The sequence below is a fragment of the Fundulus heteroclitus genome, unplaced genomic scaffold, assembly GCF_011125445.2.
Source record: "Fundulus heteroclitus isolate FHET01 unplaced genomic scaffold, MU-UCD_Fhet_4.1 scaffold_102, whole genome shotgun sequence".
In the NCBI taxonomy this organism is placed as follows: Eukaryota; Metazoa; Chordata; class Actinopteri; order Cyprinodontiformes; family Fundulidae; genus Fundulus; species Fundulus heteroclitus.
In genome coordinates this window covers 1-20,331 of record NW_023396488.1, presented here as the reverse complement: position 1 = coordinate 20,331, position 20,331 = coordinate 1, and the positions used below count along the sequence as shown (strand labels likewise).

At 41.2% G+C, this 20,331-nt stretch overlaps 1 protein-coding gene across 2 annotated transcripts; it reads left to right on the top strand.

Moving 5' to 3' along the window:
- The first annotated feature begins 1,173 nt into the window (after nt 1-1,173).
- Nucleotides 1,174-15,134, top strand: LOC118558138 (GTP-binding protein 8-like). 2 transcript variants are annotated; one of them, XM_036128604.1, is made up of 8 exons: nt 1,174-1,300; nt 3,567-3,765; nt 3,850-4,003; nt 5,952-6,050; nt 7,559-7,689; nt 9,487-9,586; nt 13,531-13,649; nt 14,895-15,134. In XM_036128604.1, exons 2-8 carry the CDS (start codon nt 3,596-3,598, stop codon nt 15,007-15,009), a joined length of 888 nt encoding a protein of 295 aa, XP_035984497.1. In that variant the 5' UTR covers nt 1,174-1,300; nt 3,567-3,595; the 3' UTR covers nt 15,010-15,134. The 2 variants fall into 2 exon arrangements, with proteins under 2 accessions (XP_035984497.1, XP_035984498.1); XM_036128605.1 differs by having other exon boundaries at nt 1,181-1,300; nt 3,574-3,765.
- The last annotated feature ends 5,197 nt before the right edge of the window (nt 15,135-20,331 follow it).

Sequence of the window (20,331 nt, the reverse complement as noted above, 5' to 3'; positions counted from 1 at the left end):
CTGCATGATATCAGATTAGAACAAAGATTTCATCACTTGGTATCAGTCTGAGGGTCTTTAGTACAAAATGCATGAAAGACGGATGGGGAAAAAAAACGTTTAACCTTTTCTTTCCATTCCCCATTTATGAGTAAAGAAAAATAGAAAAATAATTTTTTTTCACCTCATTAAATTTCATTGACAGCACAGTAACAGTACATGACTCATCAATGCTCATACATTTATTTTTTGTTGGATTTGTTTAAAAAAAAACAATCTTATTTCTGTATCTCACAATGGCCCGTAGAATTTACTGCTTTGTTTCACTAGAGTCAGAAAATTACGTTTATTTCTTAGGGTGAAATGATGTTGCCAGTGTTTATCAGAACTCTCCCTTAATTTAAACTCTCAGCACAACCATTCTTAAGTTTATATAGATTTACTGACTGCATAAGTCTGCAATTGTTGCTTAAAGGCTGGACCACTGTAATCCACTGATATCAGGACCTTCTCCTTGTCAAAAAAAACAACACACATGTTGATCCAAAGTTCTTACTAACTAATCTAAAATGGGAGGCAGGTCTTTCAGTTGACCATCTCACAGTTTTAGTCTGTGCCTGAGACGTCATGTCTGCTTTTAAAACTAGGCTTTAAACATTCCTTTTGTGAAGGTCATGGTTCGACTGTCTTAAGTTATTCAGAGCTATCTCTGTAGTTCTGTTGCTATAGGTTCAGGTTGCTGGAGGACAAGCGGCCCACCAGTAGCAGATGGTGATACGGGTGGTGGTGGGGCATTAGAGGTCGGAGATTATGAAACAGCAACTGATTCAAAATAATTATGTCCACGGTCCCTTGTCCAATTGATCTGCACATGGATCCAGAACCAAAATAGATGGAAATGTGCCGAAAAAAATAAGATAAGAAGGTTCAAGGGCAAAATAAATAAGGCAAATACATCCATAAGTAAAAGAACAACGTAAACAAAATGAATAAAAAGTAAAACTATATGAAAGGAGTAAATTAATGGAGTAAAATTGGAATGCCAACTGTATTATAAAACCTTTTCTGAAGCAAATAAATTAGATATTTTAAATCTAAAAATAAAAGCAGACATTTGTCAATTCCTGTTTTTATTTTTACTTCTGTCATATTCGGTCTTTGGCCGGTAGGTGGCGGTAAGGCGCTGCCGGCCAATGAGCGTCAAAGAAGAAGAGCCAGGTGTAAACATGGAGCGGTGAAGACAGGAGAGGAAACGACATGCTTCAACATATCTTTCCCGTTTTATGTTGAATTATGACCTAAAGAGGGAGAATCTCAATACGTGAGTTTGATGTTTTCAGGAACATTAAGATTTATTGTGTTTTGCATTTATTGCCGATGTCTTTCTACCAATAATAAGGGGTTGACTGCAGCGTTTCATGGCAGAATTTAGTGTTTAGTGTCATTTCGAAGTGCTGGACAGGGCTACAGTTTTTACTAAACTGTGAGGAAAAAAAGACGAAACCGAAGAAGCAAATAGCTCTAAGAGAACAAGACGCTTTTAAACATGTAGTGATGCTGTAGTTTAAACATGTGGAGTCGAAATATCCAAATTATTCACATTTATGGACGCTTTTCAGTTAAAAAAAAGCACACAGAGCTGCAGACTAGAGACGCCCCGTTATATATTCAGTTTACCATTTTACAGTAATATTTCAAAAAGTCTTTTTAAATTACTATTCTTAGGTCATATCGCCTAAAGTTTTTAAATGATCCTAAAATCAGGAGGGCTGCATGTCTACAGCAGGGCCGGCCCAAGGTTGAATGGGGCCTTGGGCAGAATTAGATTTGGGTCCCCTCTGCCTGTCAAGCCCATCTCCTAGGGCAGAGGTCTTCAACCCTGGTCCTCAGGACCCACTGGCCTGCATGTTTTAGGCGTTTCCCTGCCTCCACTCACCTGACTTAAAATAAATAGGTGATTAACTGGCCTCTGCAGCCCTTTATTGTTGCTGAGGAGGTCCTCCAATCATTTGATTCAGGTGTGCTGGAGCAGAGACACATGTAAAACCTGCAGGACAGTGGGTCCTGAGGACCAGGGTTGAAGACCTCTGTCCTAGGGGGCGTTTCCTCTTGGTGGAATCAGTGAGAGGGGCCAAGTTTAGCTGGCTGAGCTTAAAGCAATTACAGATAATTGGTTATTAATTGCTGAGATATATTTGTGAACAACCTGAGTTCAAACGCGAAGAAGATTAAACTTATAGTTTCATCATATTGGAAATATGGTAACACACCAACCAATGATAATTCATTCATTAGGCTCTTGTTAAAATATTTTCAAAAAACTGAAAATTTTAGATGATCTGTGTTAAAATTAAAGCATTTATAGGTGGCCCGTGATGGTTTGGGGTCCCCTAAGCAGTGGCTTGGTTTGTTTTGGTGGCATTGTTGACTTGCAGTGAGAAGGTCCTGGGTTCAATTCCCGGCCTGCAGTGTTTTTGCCTGTTCTCCTCCTGCATCGCGGGCTTCTCTCTGGGTTCTCCAGCTCCTTCTCACAGTCCAAAAAAAATGACTGTCGCTGCCACTTTCTGGCATTTCAAGGCTCAGATAACACAAAATTCAGAAAGTTTAAGAAATCGTGTCATTTATGGTAAAGCTTGAACTTAATGTATTTATTAAAACAATTTTGGAGAATTTTTTTTGTGTGTGTGTGTTCAACAGACACAGGTGGAGCAGGAAATGAGGGGGTCTTTAGTCCTGGAGGTCATATTCTTTAGTGGATGTTCTGCCTCAGCGGTGACAGGAAATATCTGTTAATTGAGTTGACTGGTTTGACATTTTCTTTTAATGAATGATCATTAAAAACAGAACATTATGCTATTAAAAAAAGGGATCCTATTTGTATTATTTTGCAAAGTAAATGTTATATTATAGTTTGTAAAATTAAAATCAAAATACAGAACTTTTTTTAAAGAGCAGTACACATAGTTTGTACTTTTCCACCAAACCAGTCGCATTTCTTTATTCACCGCCCGTCTTTGCAGCTTAAACAGACTACGGTGGGTCTGGTTACCTCGTGGTGTTTGGGCAGATTTGCTCAACAAAAGGCCTAAAATCAGACATTCCCGCTGTTGTAATGTTGACTTTAATGAGTTAAAGGCTACAGCGTTTATAAGGAGAATCCAGGTGAAGGAAGAGAAGCTGATGGGAGAAGACTTTAATTTTTACAGTTAAATTCGGAAATGAAGAAAAATGTTATGAACGCTCGATTGTTTTATCAGATAATTTGTGTTTTATTATTAAAAGCATGAACTAACAGACTTCTATATGGTAGACTTAAATAAACTCCTCGCCTTCACTTACACCACACATGTTTTTTTTTTATGAACCGAAAGGGACATTGTGGCCCGGTTCTGTCACTTATAGAAATTAAACAATCAGATTTTTTTAATATATCTTTCCAGCCGTTGTTGCTGACCAGTTCCAGAGGAAAGTTGTTTGTTTAGCCTAAAAATGTATTTAGAGCATCGAATATTGGAAGTTAAAATAAAAAGCAGGCCTGACTTTGATGAGAACAGGCTCTTAAACACTGATCTGTGTGTTTCTATCAGCTTGCAGGCAGATCTGAGGACAGCTAAGGATGATGTTTCGCCTCCAGCTCCTCCAGCGGCTCCAGTCTGGAGCTCCAGCTCCCCTCGTCTGCCGTCAGATCCACAAACTGGCCTCGCTTCAGAAAGCAACGTCGCTGCCTCCCAGAAAGATGCAGAGCTTGCTGTACCCCTTCAGCGGCCTGGAGGTGCACCTGGACAGGTGCTGAGCTGTGCCTCTGTCAATGTGGCGTTCAGCCCAAGCTCTCAGCTGGAGGGTTTTTAATGGGCTGCGGTCACTTTTCAGGTCGGTGGACAGGATGCAGTTTCAGCTCTTTCACCCCTCTGTGGAGGACATGATGGAGGCAGAGAAGCTCTATTGTTCTTCACCGACTCATAAGATAGATTACCACATCTCTGCGGTGAGGTTGGACCACGCTCCTGCTCTGACGCAGCCAGAGGTCAGCACACGCACAGAAAGGCCGCTCAATGTTTCTTACGCTTCTGCATGAACCTTTAACGATTCCTGGAAGTTCTGCTCTCAGAGCCACAAACAGCTCATGAACAAAGAGTCTTAGCCACCTTTAGCACCGACATGTTCACAGCTATAATGTCTACTCCATCTCTCTTCTCTATGCACCAACACATCAGTAGAGTCTTGATGTTTGGGACTCTGTAAGCAGGGTGGGAGCTCTGTGCAGCGCTCCTGCCCCAGCGCCTGTGCTGGTTTTTGGTCTGGGGGTTTGTGTCCTTAGGAAGATGAACAGTTTAGTTTTCTATCAGTTTTGATGCATTTGAGTTAGAGTTGGACGATATAGACAAAAAGCATACAGAGAAAATAGAAATCATATTGATTCATATCGATAATTATCAACAAATGCAACACATTTATTTCAAGTGCTGCCCTGGCCATTTTATGCTGTTGCTAAGCGACTTATTTTTAGATACAGACAAACATTGAATTCAAAATCAACCCTTTATTCAACCAACTTCTTACCAAAACTATAAGTTTTTAAAAAAGAACGCATGCTCTCTGAAGGGGCCAGAGCTTAGTGACGGAGGTTCCTGGGTCTGCGTTCTGATTGGTTGGAAGGATGAAATGACTGTAATATTAACCTACATGGCTAGACTGCAAAATGAAGGAAAACTGTTATTCTATTGAACTTTTTATTGACCCTTTTTTTTGTCTATTAATTGATATCAATCACTCAATCAATACTTTATATATTGTTATTGAATATATAACAATATATACCGGCCCTAATTTGAGTATCGTTTAAACATGTTTTTGTTTCAACTATATTCAAATCTAGATGAATTTGGTTAAACCCGTTCTGAAACAACAGCAGCGGTTTGCCTTTAACCAGGGTGCTGGTCTGTTGCACACTGCAAAAACGGATCTAAAAATAACTAAAATGTTCTTAAAGTTCGTGTATTTGTCCTTGATTTGAGCAATGGAATAAGTATTTTGACCCCTAAAATAAGATACTTAGACATCCTGCACTTGAAATAAGATGATGGAGATGAGTTGTTCCTATTTTAAGTACAAAAATCTTATTCCGTTGGCAGATCATCTTATGTACCTGCTCAAATCAAGGACAAATACATTGATTTTAAGAACTATTCCAGCCATCATACACAGCTGACTGACAGCTCACAGCCGTCTAACTCTCTGCACCGTCTTCCCTCCCCAGAAGCAGCTGTTTGCCTTTAATCAGGGTGCTGGTCTGTTGCTATGTATAATCAATGCAGCGTGTTCAGCGTATAGAAATGACTGACTTTCATTCCTTCCTATAACTTAGGTGAACATGAAGAAGTATTAGGAGTATTTTTCTTCTTACTCAGCCTGCCTGTGAGGGACTCTGGAGTCCATATTTTGTTTAGAAATAATGAAACAGCAGAGTTTTCGGAAGAAAAAAAGAACAGGAAGTAAATCCCGATGGAAAAACACTGAGAGCGAGGGACCTGGCGTCTAAACGCTCTCCAGTACTCCTGAAATATCGACCCGGCCTGCAGAAAATCTGCCATAATACGTCTTTCCTCCCCTGCAGCCTCATGCATTAGTGAGCAGGAGCAGGCGGCTGATGATGAATGTGCAGATTTACCGCCGGTCAGACGGGACAGCGGGCTCTCTCCGGCTTCGTTCCCACCCTGCCTCTCTTGGAGGAAGATGTGCCCACAGATGGCTGCCATCGCCGGCCTCCATCCGTCTGTGTGCTGTCACGGAGACGGATGGGAACCAGCCGTGTCCTGCGGGACGAGGCTGGCCGCTTTGCTCTCAGAGCCGGCGCTCTAATGAAGGCGTTGCAGTAAAAGATCCATCAGCCGACTGCAGCTCTGGGCTCTGGTCAGATGTTGGAACTGTAGAAACCCACTGACAGAGATCTACCTGCGTTTTTGTCTTCCCAGGTGTGTTTCATCGGCAGGAGCAATGTGGGGAAGTCGTCTCTCATCAAAGCTCTGTTTTCCCTCGCTCCGGAGGTAGAAGTCCGGGTCTCCAAAACTCCAGTGAGTACTTCGAATGAACACGACTTAATGTCAGCTGGACTTCACCGCAACACCTTCAGCTTCTCCTCCTTCCTGCACAGACAGGTTGATTCGTGTTGCACTCAGATCATACCCGCTACACAAGTTGCTTTTATTTTTGATGTTGGCAGCTCCCTTTCTATATTTTTATTTATTCTGAGGCAGAGGTGGGTAGAGTAGCCAAAAATTTTACTCAATTAAGAGTAAAAAAAAAAGGATTCAGTAAGAAGGCCACTCAAGTACTGTATTTCTTGGACTAAAAGGCGCATTTAAAATCCTTAAATCTTCTCAGAAATCGATGGTGCGTCTTATGTCTGATTACCGTTGTGCTTACTGACCGATTTTATGTGGTACAATGCGAAAAAATATAAGAAACGAAAAAATATACAAAGAATAACATAATTACAAAACATCAAAATCTTTTTTTTTAAGTTGAACTTGAATTACAATACTTACTGTAAATAAATTAACTGCTGTATGTTAGAACAGTGAAAAGTACTTTCAATGACCTTCAAATGGCTCAATAATCTCAGCAGATAGAAAATAACTTTAAAATACCAAAGCTTGTGTATAAATCAAAAGTCTCACTTTAACATAAACTCCAGGTTTTAGTCTCTCTGGTGCATTTTTGGTTAAAACAAAGTTTGTTCTTTATTCATGAAGTTACTCGCAGTAGGTAGAGTTGCCAGAACTTTTACTCAAGTAAAAGTAAAAAATACAGTGCAGTAAATTGTACTCAAAAAGTTACTCAAGTAAATGTAACATAGAGAAATCTCAGCTTAGAGTGAACGAGAGTCTTTATTTGGAGAAGTCAAAGCTGAGATTGTGTAGAACTGACAGATCAGTCAGAAAAACTCGAGCTGAACCGATTCCAGAGACTGTGATTGGCTGATTTTTATTTACTTTCCTGATAGAAATGTAAATATATTCCCTAAATATTAAGGCAATCAAAAGTAACAATCCCACTATTTCCGTTCTTTGAACACATCGATCAAGAGCCTGTGATTGAGAACACTTTCTTTTTTTAATTAAAACAAACAAATAGGGTTAGAGATTCATGTTTTCATGCATAAATGGAAATAGTTTTATCATTTCTTCATTTGCTTTTGGATTCAAATTTTCTTCCCTCTTCAACGGAGATGTAGCACATTTTTGTCTCTTGTTGGTGTTAAAGTGTGTTAATAGAAAGCAGAATAAGTTGATCGGTGCATGATGAATGCAGCCTTGTTAAGTTTTAACTGAGGGTTCAGCTCACATTTATCATCTAATAAGATTTATTATTAGAAACAACAGAGGAATTCAAACAGTCAGTAAATGTTTTTTTTCCCCTGGTCTCCATCTGATGACTGTTGTCTGAAACTTTAAGAACGTGATGCTGAGCGAAGAGGACGATAAGAACAAATCAGCAAATACAGGCTGGATGCAGATCGCTGCTCATCAGTCTTGTTCTCCCTTCAGATCCTTCAAGGATTCTGTTCTCTCGCCCTCAGGGCCACACCAAGAAGATGAACTTCTTCAGAGTGGGCAAGGCTTTCACCCTGGTGGACATGCCGGGTTACGGTCACAAAGCGCCCGGAGACTTCGTCGACATGGTGGAGCCGTATCTTTACACCAGGAAAAAGTAAGTGGCAGCTTTCTGCTTCTTCTCACAGACAGCATGAGGAGGAGGAGGCGTGTTTTATGGCTGTCTAACGTTTCTGAAAGTCATAAAACGCGAACAAACCTCTTAGATTCTGGGCCGTTAAGAAAGAAAGACACTAATGTGGAATTTTGGTGATCAACTCAAAACTGACTGCAGGTTAGACAAACTGAAGATCTGCAGATTAAAAGCATCAAAACAAAGCTTAGAGCTGCCTTTATTATATTATCTTTTAATGTGTGATGCCAAATATGACTATCACAAAAATATGAAATTAAGCAACAAACTGGAAAAGATAATAGAATCCACGGATTGCCCTCTGTGACATCCAAGTCCAGCCCCTCCATTCTGGTGTTTCCAGGCCAGACGGGAAATATTTGTCCCTCCAGCGAGTTCTGGTTCTGCTCCGGGGTCTTTGCCCCATCCTCTGAGGGCCTCCAGGAGCTACAGAGGCCTCCGGATCAGATGAACCTCCCCAGCCGAATCCTTTTGATGCAGAGAAGCAACAACTTTACTCTGAGCTCCTCCCTGCATCTCCAGGGTTGGTCCTGCAGAGGAAGCTCATTCCAGCCTCGTTTCCAGGTCCCATGACCACCTGCAGGGTTTCGCGCTATCTTGGCGAGGATGCCGCCTCGCCAAACTCACGCTACCGCCTCGCTAACGTTCCAAAAAAAAAAAAAAACCAAAAAAAAAAAAAAACTCGATATGCTTGCATGTTTATTTGAAGTTAACACGCGTTTTTTTGTTGCTGCTTTCCGCCTCGCCTAAGCAAATTCCTGCGGGAAACACTTCACCTGGGCAGGTTTAGCGATTTCTCGTCAACATAACGTCAAACAGAGCTGAGATGTTTTCCTCTTTGCTTCTGCTCACCGTGCCGTGATGTCTGGATGAAGCGACCACTGAGCTATATTATACACTGGAGTGCTAATCGCCCGCTGTTAGAACGAGTCGCTTTGAAGCCACCAGCCGCCATATTGGTACTCCCTATTTTACCCCAGTAACTAGGGAATATGTGCGCTACAGCATCGAATAACGAGGATTTTCTCATGTTCAGGGGGGCTTAAGACTTTTAAAATGTCAAATGCCATATACTTTTATGTTATGTACTAAAACTGTTAAGTACTGAGAAAGTCATGTGCTGAAATATTTTGCATTTTATTCATTTAAATATATATATTTAACATTTATAAATATATAAATAACAATATACAAAAACATATATTTACATATGTGTATACATATATACATATACACATACTTATATATACATATATATATATATATATATATATATATATATATATATATATATATATATATATATAATATGAATAACATGTAAAATATTTCAGCACCTTATTTCCTAGTAGTTGATAGTGTTAGTACATCCACTGACTGTAGAATTACCTGTGAAACGTTTTCACTCAGCCAGAAAACTGCTTGTTGTTGCAACCAAATCCTGTGGGATTCTGTGAGAGTAGGGAGGAGCAAGATGGCGGCCAGTGACTTCAGTTTTTCGGCAAAATCAGCACTCCAGTGTATGATATAGCTCAGTGGAAGCGACACGTTGGGAACTCAGATTACGTCCTGGATCTTTGTGGCTTTATCCACCAGGAGGCGCCATGGAGCCTCATATGTTTTGTTGCAGGTCGTTGCTGCTGCGCCTGAGATAATTATTTGTCTTTGCTTTGAAGGAGGTGCTGTAAACAATAATCAGTGAAGAGTTTTGCTGTTATTTTACTTCCTGCGACTGATCTAATGATGTCTTGTTTCTTCCAGTCTGGTGAGGACCTTCCTGTTGGTGGATGGCAGCGTTGGTCTCCAGAAGGCTGACCTGATCGCCCTGGAGATGTGTGAGGAGACCAGATCTCCATATGTGGTACAAATCTCACCTCTTTTCCTCTTTTAAAGTAAAATGAATTAAAATTAGCTTCAGAATAGCTGCAGTTTACTCTGACACAGACCTCATAATGAGACTGAAATCATTTTCTGATCTACTGTAAGAGAACTGATGTGCGTTGTTTTTAACTTTCCAAGGTTTAAAGTCTAAAGTCTTATAAAATTCAAGTTAGAAATCCATAAAGCTGCTCTGAAAACGTCAGGGCCCAAAGTGTTCGGTGTTTCCAGTGCATGATGGAAACCGTGGGCCTAAACCCATTACTCCCTCCTTTTTAGCTTCGACTCATCCTTCTTCCAGATGCTCAACGTGTCCACAGTGAATTAATGCTGAACGTTCCCACTCAGCTATTTAAAAACATCCAGAACTGCCCCACTGCGACGTAATAACGAAGCACCGGCACTCTGAAGGGACTCGCCGTTCAATTATTCATCCTTTCGGGTTATTAAACTCTGTGAGAGATCAGCGGAGCTAAAGGGAGAGAGCAGTTAGAGGAAGCGAGGACGGAGAATCTGGACTCCAACAAGTTTTAACATCATTCCTGCAGATTTACTCCTTCGCTTTCTTACATACGTCTGGGTGACAGAATCTACTGAACTGCAGCTGTCAATGTCAGAACCACTAGTGACTGCTTGGATGCTATATTTAGTCAGATAATATGCTTTAGTCAAGCTCTGCATATTGATAATATATTATTTTGCATTGACAAAGATGAAAATTATGCCGTGTATCTGGTGAGTTAGATGGACTCCAACTGCCCTCCAAGCAGAAACCTGATGAACGTCTTTAGTGGCTGAGCTGTAATTCACAGAGTGGTGGAGACGATATGCAATGATGAAATGTGGATTAATTATACCCTTTAATGATTAAATCATTCTCTGATGTCGTAGTCTGGGTTGTGATGAGACACTTATGAGCCACTTCATTGGAATCTGTTACTGCCTACACTGCCCCCTAGTGGGGAGCCAGTGCAAGTGCTCAGACATTTCTGGGATTTAGCACCTTAAGAATATCTTGCCTCTTCTATAGTCTAACACTGTTGCAGGTAAAACAAATTGTTGACATCAATAGACATGTAGGAACTTCTAATTTCTAAAAAGCTGGTTTTGTTTTATGTTGAAAGGAAATCGTGAATCAGTGGCTGCGCTTTATTTGAGCCTCTGACCGTTACTGTGGTGAAATGTTCTGGCAAACACTGAGTTGAGGTCCAGTACACGACCCAAAGACCTGCAGGTAGGGCTGTGAAGCTAATATCTAATCTGGACCAGGTCGATGCTTTTCACGGCGCTTATGGGTGCCTCTCAGAACAGGAAGATGCAGAATATATTAGATGTAGGGATGTTAGAGCTGACGCTGCTGCTCAAGCTGAGGATTCGTAAGCAAGTAAAGAAAACTTTATTCATATAGCAACTTTCAAATATAAAACAACCCCAGAGGGCTTCATAATCAACATTAATCCCCATGAACAACTCTCCCTCCTATCGACCTCCTTAATCCCACCAACACGTCTTCCATTGAGGAAGCAGAGCCTGAGGACTCTGGGTCGGGTTCTCCCATCTCTGGTGCTGAGGTTGCCGAGGTTGTTAAAAAGCTCCTCGGTGGCAAGGCTCCGGGGGTGGATGAGATTCGCCCTGAGTACCTTAAGGCTCTGGATGTTGTGGGGCTGTGTTGGTTAACGCGGCTCTGCAACATTGCGTGGACATCGGGGGCAGTTCCCCTGGATTGGCAGACTGGGGTGGTGGTCCCCCTATTTAAAAAGGGGGACCGGAGGGTGTGTTCCAACTACAGAGGAATCACACTCTTAAGCCTCCCTGGTAAGGTCTATTCAGGGGTTCTGGAAAGGAGGGTCCGTCGGATAGTCGAATCTCGGATTCAGGAAGAGCAGTGTGGTTTTGGTCCTGGCCGTGGAACACTGGACCAGCTCTATACCCTCAGCAGGATTCTTGAGGGGGCATGGGAGTTTGCCCAACCAGTCTACATGTGCTTTGTGGATCTGGAGAAGGCATTCGACCGTGTCCCCCGGGGGATCCTGTGGGGGGTACTCCGGGAGTATGGAGTACCGGACCCTTTAATAAGGGCTGTCAGGTCTCTGTACGACCGGTGTCAGAGTCTGGTCCGCATTGCCGGCAGTAAGTCGGACTCGTTTCCGGTGAGAGTTGGACTCCGCCAAGGCTGCCCTTTGTCACCGATTCTGTTCATAACTTTTATGGACAGAATTTCTAGGCGCAGCCAAGGTGTTGAGGGGATCCGCTTTGGTGGCCTTAGGATTGCGTCTCTGCTATTCGCGGATGACGTGGTCCTATTGGCTTCATCAGGGCGTGATCTACAGCTCTCACTGGAGCGGTTCGCAGCCGAGTGCGAAGCGGCCGGGATGAAAATCAGTGCCTCCAAATCCGAGACCATGGTCTTGAACCGGAAAAGGGTAGAGTGCCTTCTCCGGGTTGGGGAGGATGTCCTGCCCCTAGTGGAGGAGTTCAAGTATCTTGGGGTCTTGTTCACGAATGAGGGGAAGATGGAGCGGGAGATCGACAGGCGGATTGGTGCAGCGTCTGCTGTGAAGCGGGCGCTGTACCGATCCGTTGTGGTGAAGAGAGAGCTGAGCCAAAAGGCGAAGCTCTCGATTTACCGGTCGATCTACGTTCCTACCCTCATCTATGGTCACGAGCTTTGGGTCGTGACCGAAAGAACGAGATCCCGGATACAAGCGGCTGAAATGAGTTTTCTCCGTAGTGTGTCTGGGCTCTCCCTTAGAGATAGGGTGAGGAGCTCAGTCATCCGGGGAGGACTCAGAGTAGAGCCGCTGCTCCTCCACATCGAGAGGAGTCAGTTGAGGTGGCTCGGGCATCTGGTCAGGATGCCTCCTGGACGCCTCCCTGGAGAGGTGTTCCGGGCACGTCCCACCGGGAGGAGACCCAGGGGAAGACCCAGGACACGCTGGAGAGACTATGTCTCCCGGCTGGCCTGGGAACGCCTTGGGATTCCTCCTGAGGAGCTGGCCCAAGTGGCTGGGGAGAGGGACGTCTGGGCCTCCCTACTGAAGCTGCTACCCCCGTGACCCGACCCCGGATAAGCGGAAGACAACGGACGGACGGACGGACGGACGGACGAACAACTCTCCCAACTCCCGACCCAGAGACTTGACACGATTATCCAAAGTAAAACCCGAGTCAAATGTTGTCACCTGAAAAAGTTCAAGGATAAACGAAAGAAAACGATCAAATCTAAAAACCCCGTAAGGAGCTGCTTCAGTGTGAGAGAGATGCTCACGTGTTGTTTCCACCCACAGATTTTGCATATCGTCAAGTTAATTGATGACCTGCCTCCTCTTGGTTTAGTACCATCAATGTTTGCTTAGGTTTTATGGAAATATTGCTGCTTATAATACGGTTCAATACGGATAGATGGATGAATACGCTTATGGATGAATAACAAGAGAAGATAAAGAGAAAAGGTTGAAATTACATTCATTAATTTACAGTAAAATATGTGATACTTCACTGTTTTTATAGTTTTTACTGAATATCCTGCTCAGGAGAAAAATCCTGCCTGAATAATTTAAACAGTTCAAGCAAGAAAAGGTTAAAGCTGTTTTATTTCTAAGGTTTAATGTCGGTATTTTACAAGAGGCCATGACAGATTGCTCAGTGCCTTTACTGCCTTAACGATAATGAAGTCTACATGCAGAAACATCTGCTGCACAGAACCAGCTGAAAACTAAAAAAAAATGTGTTTGTTTTAAACCCACATTCACCTTGGGACTAGTTAAGATGTAAAGCTGTTATTACTGGATAGAAAATGAAGCATGAATCTGAAAATGAGGAGTAAAACTCCTAAATCTCAGAGGGTGAATTTAGCTGCTGCAGTTTATTTTAGAAGGTTTGTACATGCTCGTAAAGCTCTAAAGCGGCAAACGTTTTGTGGTTCAGAAGGTGGTGACGAAGATCGATAAGTGTGGACAGGGAGCTCTGTTGACGAACCTGCTGAGTCTTCAGGATGTGGTTAAACGTCAGACCACAAGCTGCTTCCCCCAGCCCTTTCTGATCAGGTGACTTTGCTTTCACTCTTCTTCGTATCTCACTGTTCAGCTTTGGATAGAATAAAACTACAAGTGATGCACATTGTTTCTACACACTTTGAATTTAGAGTCATGTTTAGCTTAATAAAGCTCCCTCTGAACACATTTTGAATGTAATCTGCTGCGTGCGCAGACCGGCGATGGGGAAACGGGTCTTGAATGTCCACCAGACAGAATAAGCGTTGTCATCAGGAAGTTACTGAAGCGTCTTGCAGTCAGTCAAGTTTTGTTACTAAAGTTTGATACTAAAACTTCAAACTCGATATCGATATTAAATGACGTCCAAGAGGTTTACTACTTCACTGTTGCAGGTACAGGAGCTTTACTGACCTTTTTGTTGCTCTCAAACATCAGTGTTGTTGCGTTAGCTTAGCATGTGACATCATTCCGCATTTAGCTTTCTCTCATCCACCTGCCTCTAGGGAAAGTTTTTCTAAACAACACTTTTGTGTTTGTCTTGTCGATAAAGAGGGTTGCATCTTTCTTTCTGGCTGAACTCGACATGTTAGCAGAGTTTGAACTTCTGACTGCAGACCATTGTAGAGATGAGCGGCTCTGTTGTTGCAGCGCTGCGGTAGGAAGAATTTAAACATTTGGGCAAATGTGAACGGGTCGGCTTATGTCGATTTCAATGCAAATGCATAACTGAGTTTATTTGGGTTTTTTTTAAGTATTGATTATATTGAGATATAAATTATTTAGAGAACCCTAGTCAGCACTAGAGAGAGTTTGTTGGGGTCAGATTGCCTATTTAAATGAAGCAGGTAGAGCTGTCCAGGATGTGATGTTTGTACCATTAGCCATAAATTGTGCTTTTTGATATGAATTAACAGCCCTAGGAGACATTTGTATGAAAGTATGAATTATTACTTTTACATGTTTTTCAAGTTTTTATGGGGAAAAATTATGGAGCAGGGAAAAGTGTTTGTATTTCCTGACATCTTTAAAAAAAAATCTGACACATTTAACACCATAATGTTCCTTACTTTCCCTCTCTCCCTCCCCTTCTTCCTTCTTTTGTTCCTTCCTTTCCTTTCTTTCCCTTCCTTCATTAATTTCCTTCCTTCGTTCCCCTCCCTTGCTTTCTGTCCTTTCCCCTCTCTTCCCCCTTCCCTCCCTTCCTTCCTTCCTCCCTCCCTTCCTTTCTCTCTTTCTTTCTTTCTTTCTTTCTTCCCATCCTCTTTCCTTCCTTTCTTACCCTCCTTTCATCCACAGCTCTGTTCATTATTGGGGTATCCATCTACTGAGATGCTTCATTGCTCATGTGACAGGGAGCATCAGGCTGAAGAACACCTCCAAAAGTGGATCAGACACCAGTCGGGTTCACTGAGGAGGAAATGGGACCTGGCAGCTGTTTTCTCTGTTTGTTAACTGTACAGATATCGTAAATTATGACATGTCGGCCACTGCTCTGGTCTTGTTTTCTAAAAGAAATAAAGTTTTTTTTTTTTGGTATTTGATTGATTTTTCCTTCATATTTTACTGTCATGTTTGGCATTCTCTTCAATTAAGATGGATATTCTTCCTGTCCTGTCAGCAATAATATTTTTTTTCAGAGTTATAGCAAATCTCAAGAATCATCAGGTTACCTGGTGATCAGAAAGACTAAATTGTTTATTTACATAGTTTACCATTGTGGTCTACATCCAACAGGTTCCTGAACACTGCCTCCCCAAAGAAAGATGGTAGCCTACTTGTAGCATCATACTGTGGGGATACTAGATGTTAGAATGGCCTAGTCAAAGTCAAGCAACTCATAATTTGTGGCAAGACTTGACGATAATGTTCACAGACCCTCATCATCCAATCTGAATCACCTTAAGCTGTTTATAAATGAAGAACTGGTGAGAGTTCAGTCTCTACATGTGGCACGCCTCCAAGGACTCCAAAGCCTTGACTGGAAGGATTCAAATACAAGACAAAAAGGCAAATATCGGCCGAATCGGACCGATGTTTGTGTTTTTGTCTTGAATCGGCCGATAGACATACATGCGTTGGCCGAGCCATCAGCGCATTCTGCTGCCATGCTTTGACGTCACTGACGCGCACACCTTGCCGCCGCCCCCCTGGCAGAGAGCGGCAGGCAATGTTGTCAGACTGATTGCCAACAACAACAAAAGTAAGTTTTCAACTTTTATTGGAATTTTAATATTTCTAAATTATCTGTATTTGCCCTTTGAATGTCTGCCTCTGTGAGCAGCGGGCGGGGGCAGCGCTCCGTTCCTTTCTGTGAACGGAGCGGCCGAGCGGGGCGGCGTTTTTACTTTCACTTGCATTGACTGAAACACGCGTGTCAGCGTTGGTTTATAAATGATTGAACCGCTTAAAGTCGGTCTAAAACTCATTTCCCACTGTCTAAAAGCCCATATCTGGCCTCCAGCTGACCGCCTGCCGCAGCTGCGTGAGTGCGCGTTAAGAGTCGTGTTATTTTCTGCAAAGTATGAAAACAATCACCAGTTTAAAGCCTTTAACTTTGCAGAAAATAATGCTCAGCGGTGGTCAGCCTTTTTTCTCCTCCTCTTCCTCACAACAAGACGTTATTTTCTCGCTGTGACGCGTTCCTTAAATTTCGTTTAAGAGTCGCAACGCTATGTGAAGCAAGACTGTGTCTAAGCAATAAAGATGCGACAGTGTGGTGGAGATTGGCTACTAGCGCGCTCTTTCTACGTGCGCGTGCGTGTGTGCGTGCGCGCACGTCTTTCTCTATGTACATCTTTGACAGTTTCCTTCAGGCCAGTTATGTATGGTTAAAACATGGTCATTTAGAAAAAAATATGTTTGATATATAAATCAAACAGAAGAAGTTTGTCAGGAAGGTGATATGCATTGATGACCTGGTGTAAAAAAAAAAAACAACATTCAGATTGTTCACATTTCTTTTAAACGTGTTATATTGCTGTTTAAAATGTGATTAGGAAGGTAATTTGCACGAAGTGCACAAACAAAAGGGTGTTTATTTTTTATTGTTAGATTTTAAATGTTCAACATTGTTTGCTATCCATTGTTAATCTTTTGTATTTTAAAAAAAGAGCTTTGCACAAATTAGAAGCTTTTTTTATTTTTTCTTTCTTATACATGTCGGACATGTAAAATGAGTTTTCCTCCATTTACTGGAGTTGTTTCTACAGCAGGGGTCAAAATTGTCAATTCAAAGGAACTCAAGGGCCAAAAAAATTAACGCATTTAAAAAAAAAAATCATGTTATTTTTTTACCTGCTCTACCAAATATATTAATTTTAAATCAATAAATTAGTCAGATTTTTTTATTTTATTTTTTTTCTTCAGATTTTTTTTTACAGGAAATGAGTGTGTAAATTATTGTAGATCCAAAATAAAAATAAAAAAGGATTTTGCTCATTTGTTATATTTATCCAGTTTCTTAATTATTTTTGAATAATTTCATTTGTCTCTTTAACAATAGTAAACTTAACTCTTTTTGGTCAATATAAAAACAATATTTGGGTCAGTTGTTTTTTGAAAACACTTGCTGTAATTAGGGCCGTACTTTGGGCATGCCTGCTCTACAGGCTTCATTAGTCAGTTCAGGAGAGTGATCAGGGTCGTGTTCCCTGTACTTTGTGTAGTCTCCATCATCATTGATGCATTAGCGAGAGAACGCAGCCTAACTTCAATATTTAGAGCCATTTTATCTCAGAAGACATGACATCTAAACAAAAGAGCTGTGCAGTCGCAGCAGCAGATGCTTTTCCTCTTCTCCCATGCACAACAGTGGTGTGATTTTAATGTCTGGCCAGAGGGGGGAAACTTTTGCCAAAACTTTGGAGCTATGCTTCTTTTAATGAATGTTTCTTTTTTGGTTTACATTGACACCTGTGTAACTTTTGTTATCATTGTGTCCTTTTTTTCTCATGTAAATGGACGAAGAAAAATATATCGGCTTCAAGAATGGGCCCAAAAAAAATCAGCCCCGCGTATCGGGTATAGGTTTGCCTGATGTCAAAATAATTGGTATCAGCCTTAACAAACCTGTATAGGTCAATCTCTAGTCCATACAACACTTTCCATGTTTTTATCTGCAAATAGATCTCCCTCCTCTGGACTCAAAGATTTAATTTATTGATATCCACTACACAAGGCAAACACAATTTAGTTTTATTGTATAGTTTTATAAAGGAAATTAATAAAAGATGCTTGTTATTTGCAGAAAAATATCCACCTTTTTAATTTTCTTATTTTGCTGTATAAATTTCCACTTGTACGTTACTGTTATAAGGAGTTTCCGACCAAAATGCATGTTTTTCTAGATGAAATTTGTTGTTTTTTCAAACTCAACCTCAACCTTCTTGGATCAGAGGTTATGCACATAATCACACTTTGGCTCATTTAAATGAAAGACTTTGGCCGACGTTAAAGACTGAATAAAAAAAAAATCCCAGTCAACCTTTTAATATTTAACCTAAACTCATTGGCGCAGTCGCTTTGGTTTATTTAGTGTTACGAATCTGAGGACATTTCAGTGTTTTACTTCACTGTTCTGGCATTATAAAATAACAAAATTAGACATTACATGCTGCATTTAAATAATGTTCATAAAACCAGTATTAAAATGCTATTTATTGATTGAAAAAAAGTAATTCAATTGAAAATATAAGGAGAGTCTTCTGTAAAGATGTCATGTAGAACTAAATGTGATCGATCAGATGCTGATGGCTTCATCTGTTGAATAAAAACCTGCATGATCAGGGATAAGCACTCGGGGATTAACAGTGTTATGTGTCTCATAAACTTTATATGATTACATGAAGCCCAGGTAGTATAGGTAACTCGTACAACATCAATAAACAAAAGGAGTTAAATAAATCCCGACATAAAAGGGAGATAGACTTTTTTTTATCTCACCTGTCTCACCTTTACTGACAGATCTAGTAGTTTAACTGTTACATCTTTAATCAGCCCTATAGTTTTCCTTTTTTTTCCTTCTTTCATAACCCCTACATGTTGGTTTACCACTGTTAGAGAGACAGAGAGAGAGATAGAGAGAGGGAGAGAGATAATAATTCATTGATCGTGTTCATCAGAGACAACCTGAGGGAAAACCTGTTTCTGTTGTGGTTGGTTTTAAATAGCTCTGTAGCGCCGACCTGCAGGTAAAAGTCTAAACCGTTTGTGTCCAGGATGTGTGGGGTCTGCAGAGACGTTATCTACCCTTATCCTGACCCTAAACCTGTACATGTCCTGTTTGGACGGACGATCTGCCGCGATCTTCTCAGCAGGCTTATTTGTTTGTAGCAGTTAGGACCTGTCTTGTTGTGCAGTTGTACAAGAGATCCAACTTAATTACAAACCAGCAAACAATTACAACAGGAACGACGAGATGTAGCTGGAGATGAAATGAAAGGTCATAGAGGCACATTGATGGTCTGATTTGCTGTGGAACAGAATCATCCTCATGTTGCATCTTGTAACATTTTGGCCTAGCTGGCCTTTGACATCTCCCAGGTTTGTAATTGATCAGAGTGGATTTCTGAGCTGAAACGATGTTTGACTTGGAAAAGATGAGGAGACCTCGCTGGTCGCAGAAGGAGTTCAACGCGGCACAGGCAGTCTGTAGATACATTTTATAAAGGAAGGCTGTCCTAAGCACACATTCTTTGTGTAGACATGTGTTTTGTTAAAAAAAATTGTAGCAGGGTGCTTTCTCCGAAGGGCTGACATAAGGTAGTAGGAAGTCCTTTGACCTAATCTTCTGAGTCTGTACCAGTGGTGAAAGATGGATGGCTGCCTGGCTGTCCAGTCTAAACTTAATAAAGATCTATCACACTAAGTAAATAAAGTTTTAAAGGCGACATAACATGAAAAATCGACTATTTCAGCCCTTAAATACATTTTGTTGTGTGCTCGGAGCCTCTGGAAGAACTGAAATTGTTCAATTTGGTCTTGTAAAGTGTTGTTTAGATATCTTTTATCTTTTGAGTCTTTTTGGCCTCGGCTAAAGTCTTCGGTGGCTGATGCAAAGAGAAGAGAGGGCAGAGGACAACCCTGCCTGGTACGTCTTTGCATGGCAAGGCTGATGACTACACAGTTTGTTATAACACAGGCTTCTTGATCAATCCCATAAACCCCTCCCCCTACGCAAAATGGTTCTGATACAGTGAATTGGTATATCCTCTCTAGTCTATCAAATGCCTTTTTTGGATCTAAACATATGGCAAAGCTTTGTAATTTGCCTGATTTCAGTATTGTATAATGCTTAGTAATCGTCAAACATTTGTAAATGGAAATCAATTCTGAATAAAGCCCGTTTGATTGGGGTTTATAAGAAATGAGAGCAAACCCTCCAGTGTCACCACTAACATTTTGGACAGTCATGAGAATTAACACTGATGAGGCTGATTGATCCAAACATATCTAATGATTTGTCTTTCTTTAAAATTAATGAAATATTAGCCCATTATAATTGTTGGCAAATGTCTTCTGTCCATTACTCACTGTTCAGACTTACTGTTGGATGCTGTGGGAACTGCCAGAGAACGTTGCTTAGGTCCAAATCATTGCATTTTTTCTGGATGCTCAGCTGGCGTTTTCAACAATGTGTGCAGTGTTTGAATCAGAAACTAGTTTATTTAAGCTTTGATCTCCAAACTCAGGTTTATAAACCCTTGTAGAAATTTGGTAACAGTTTAAACACTTT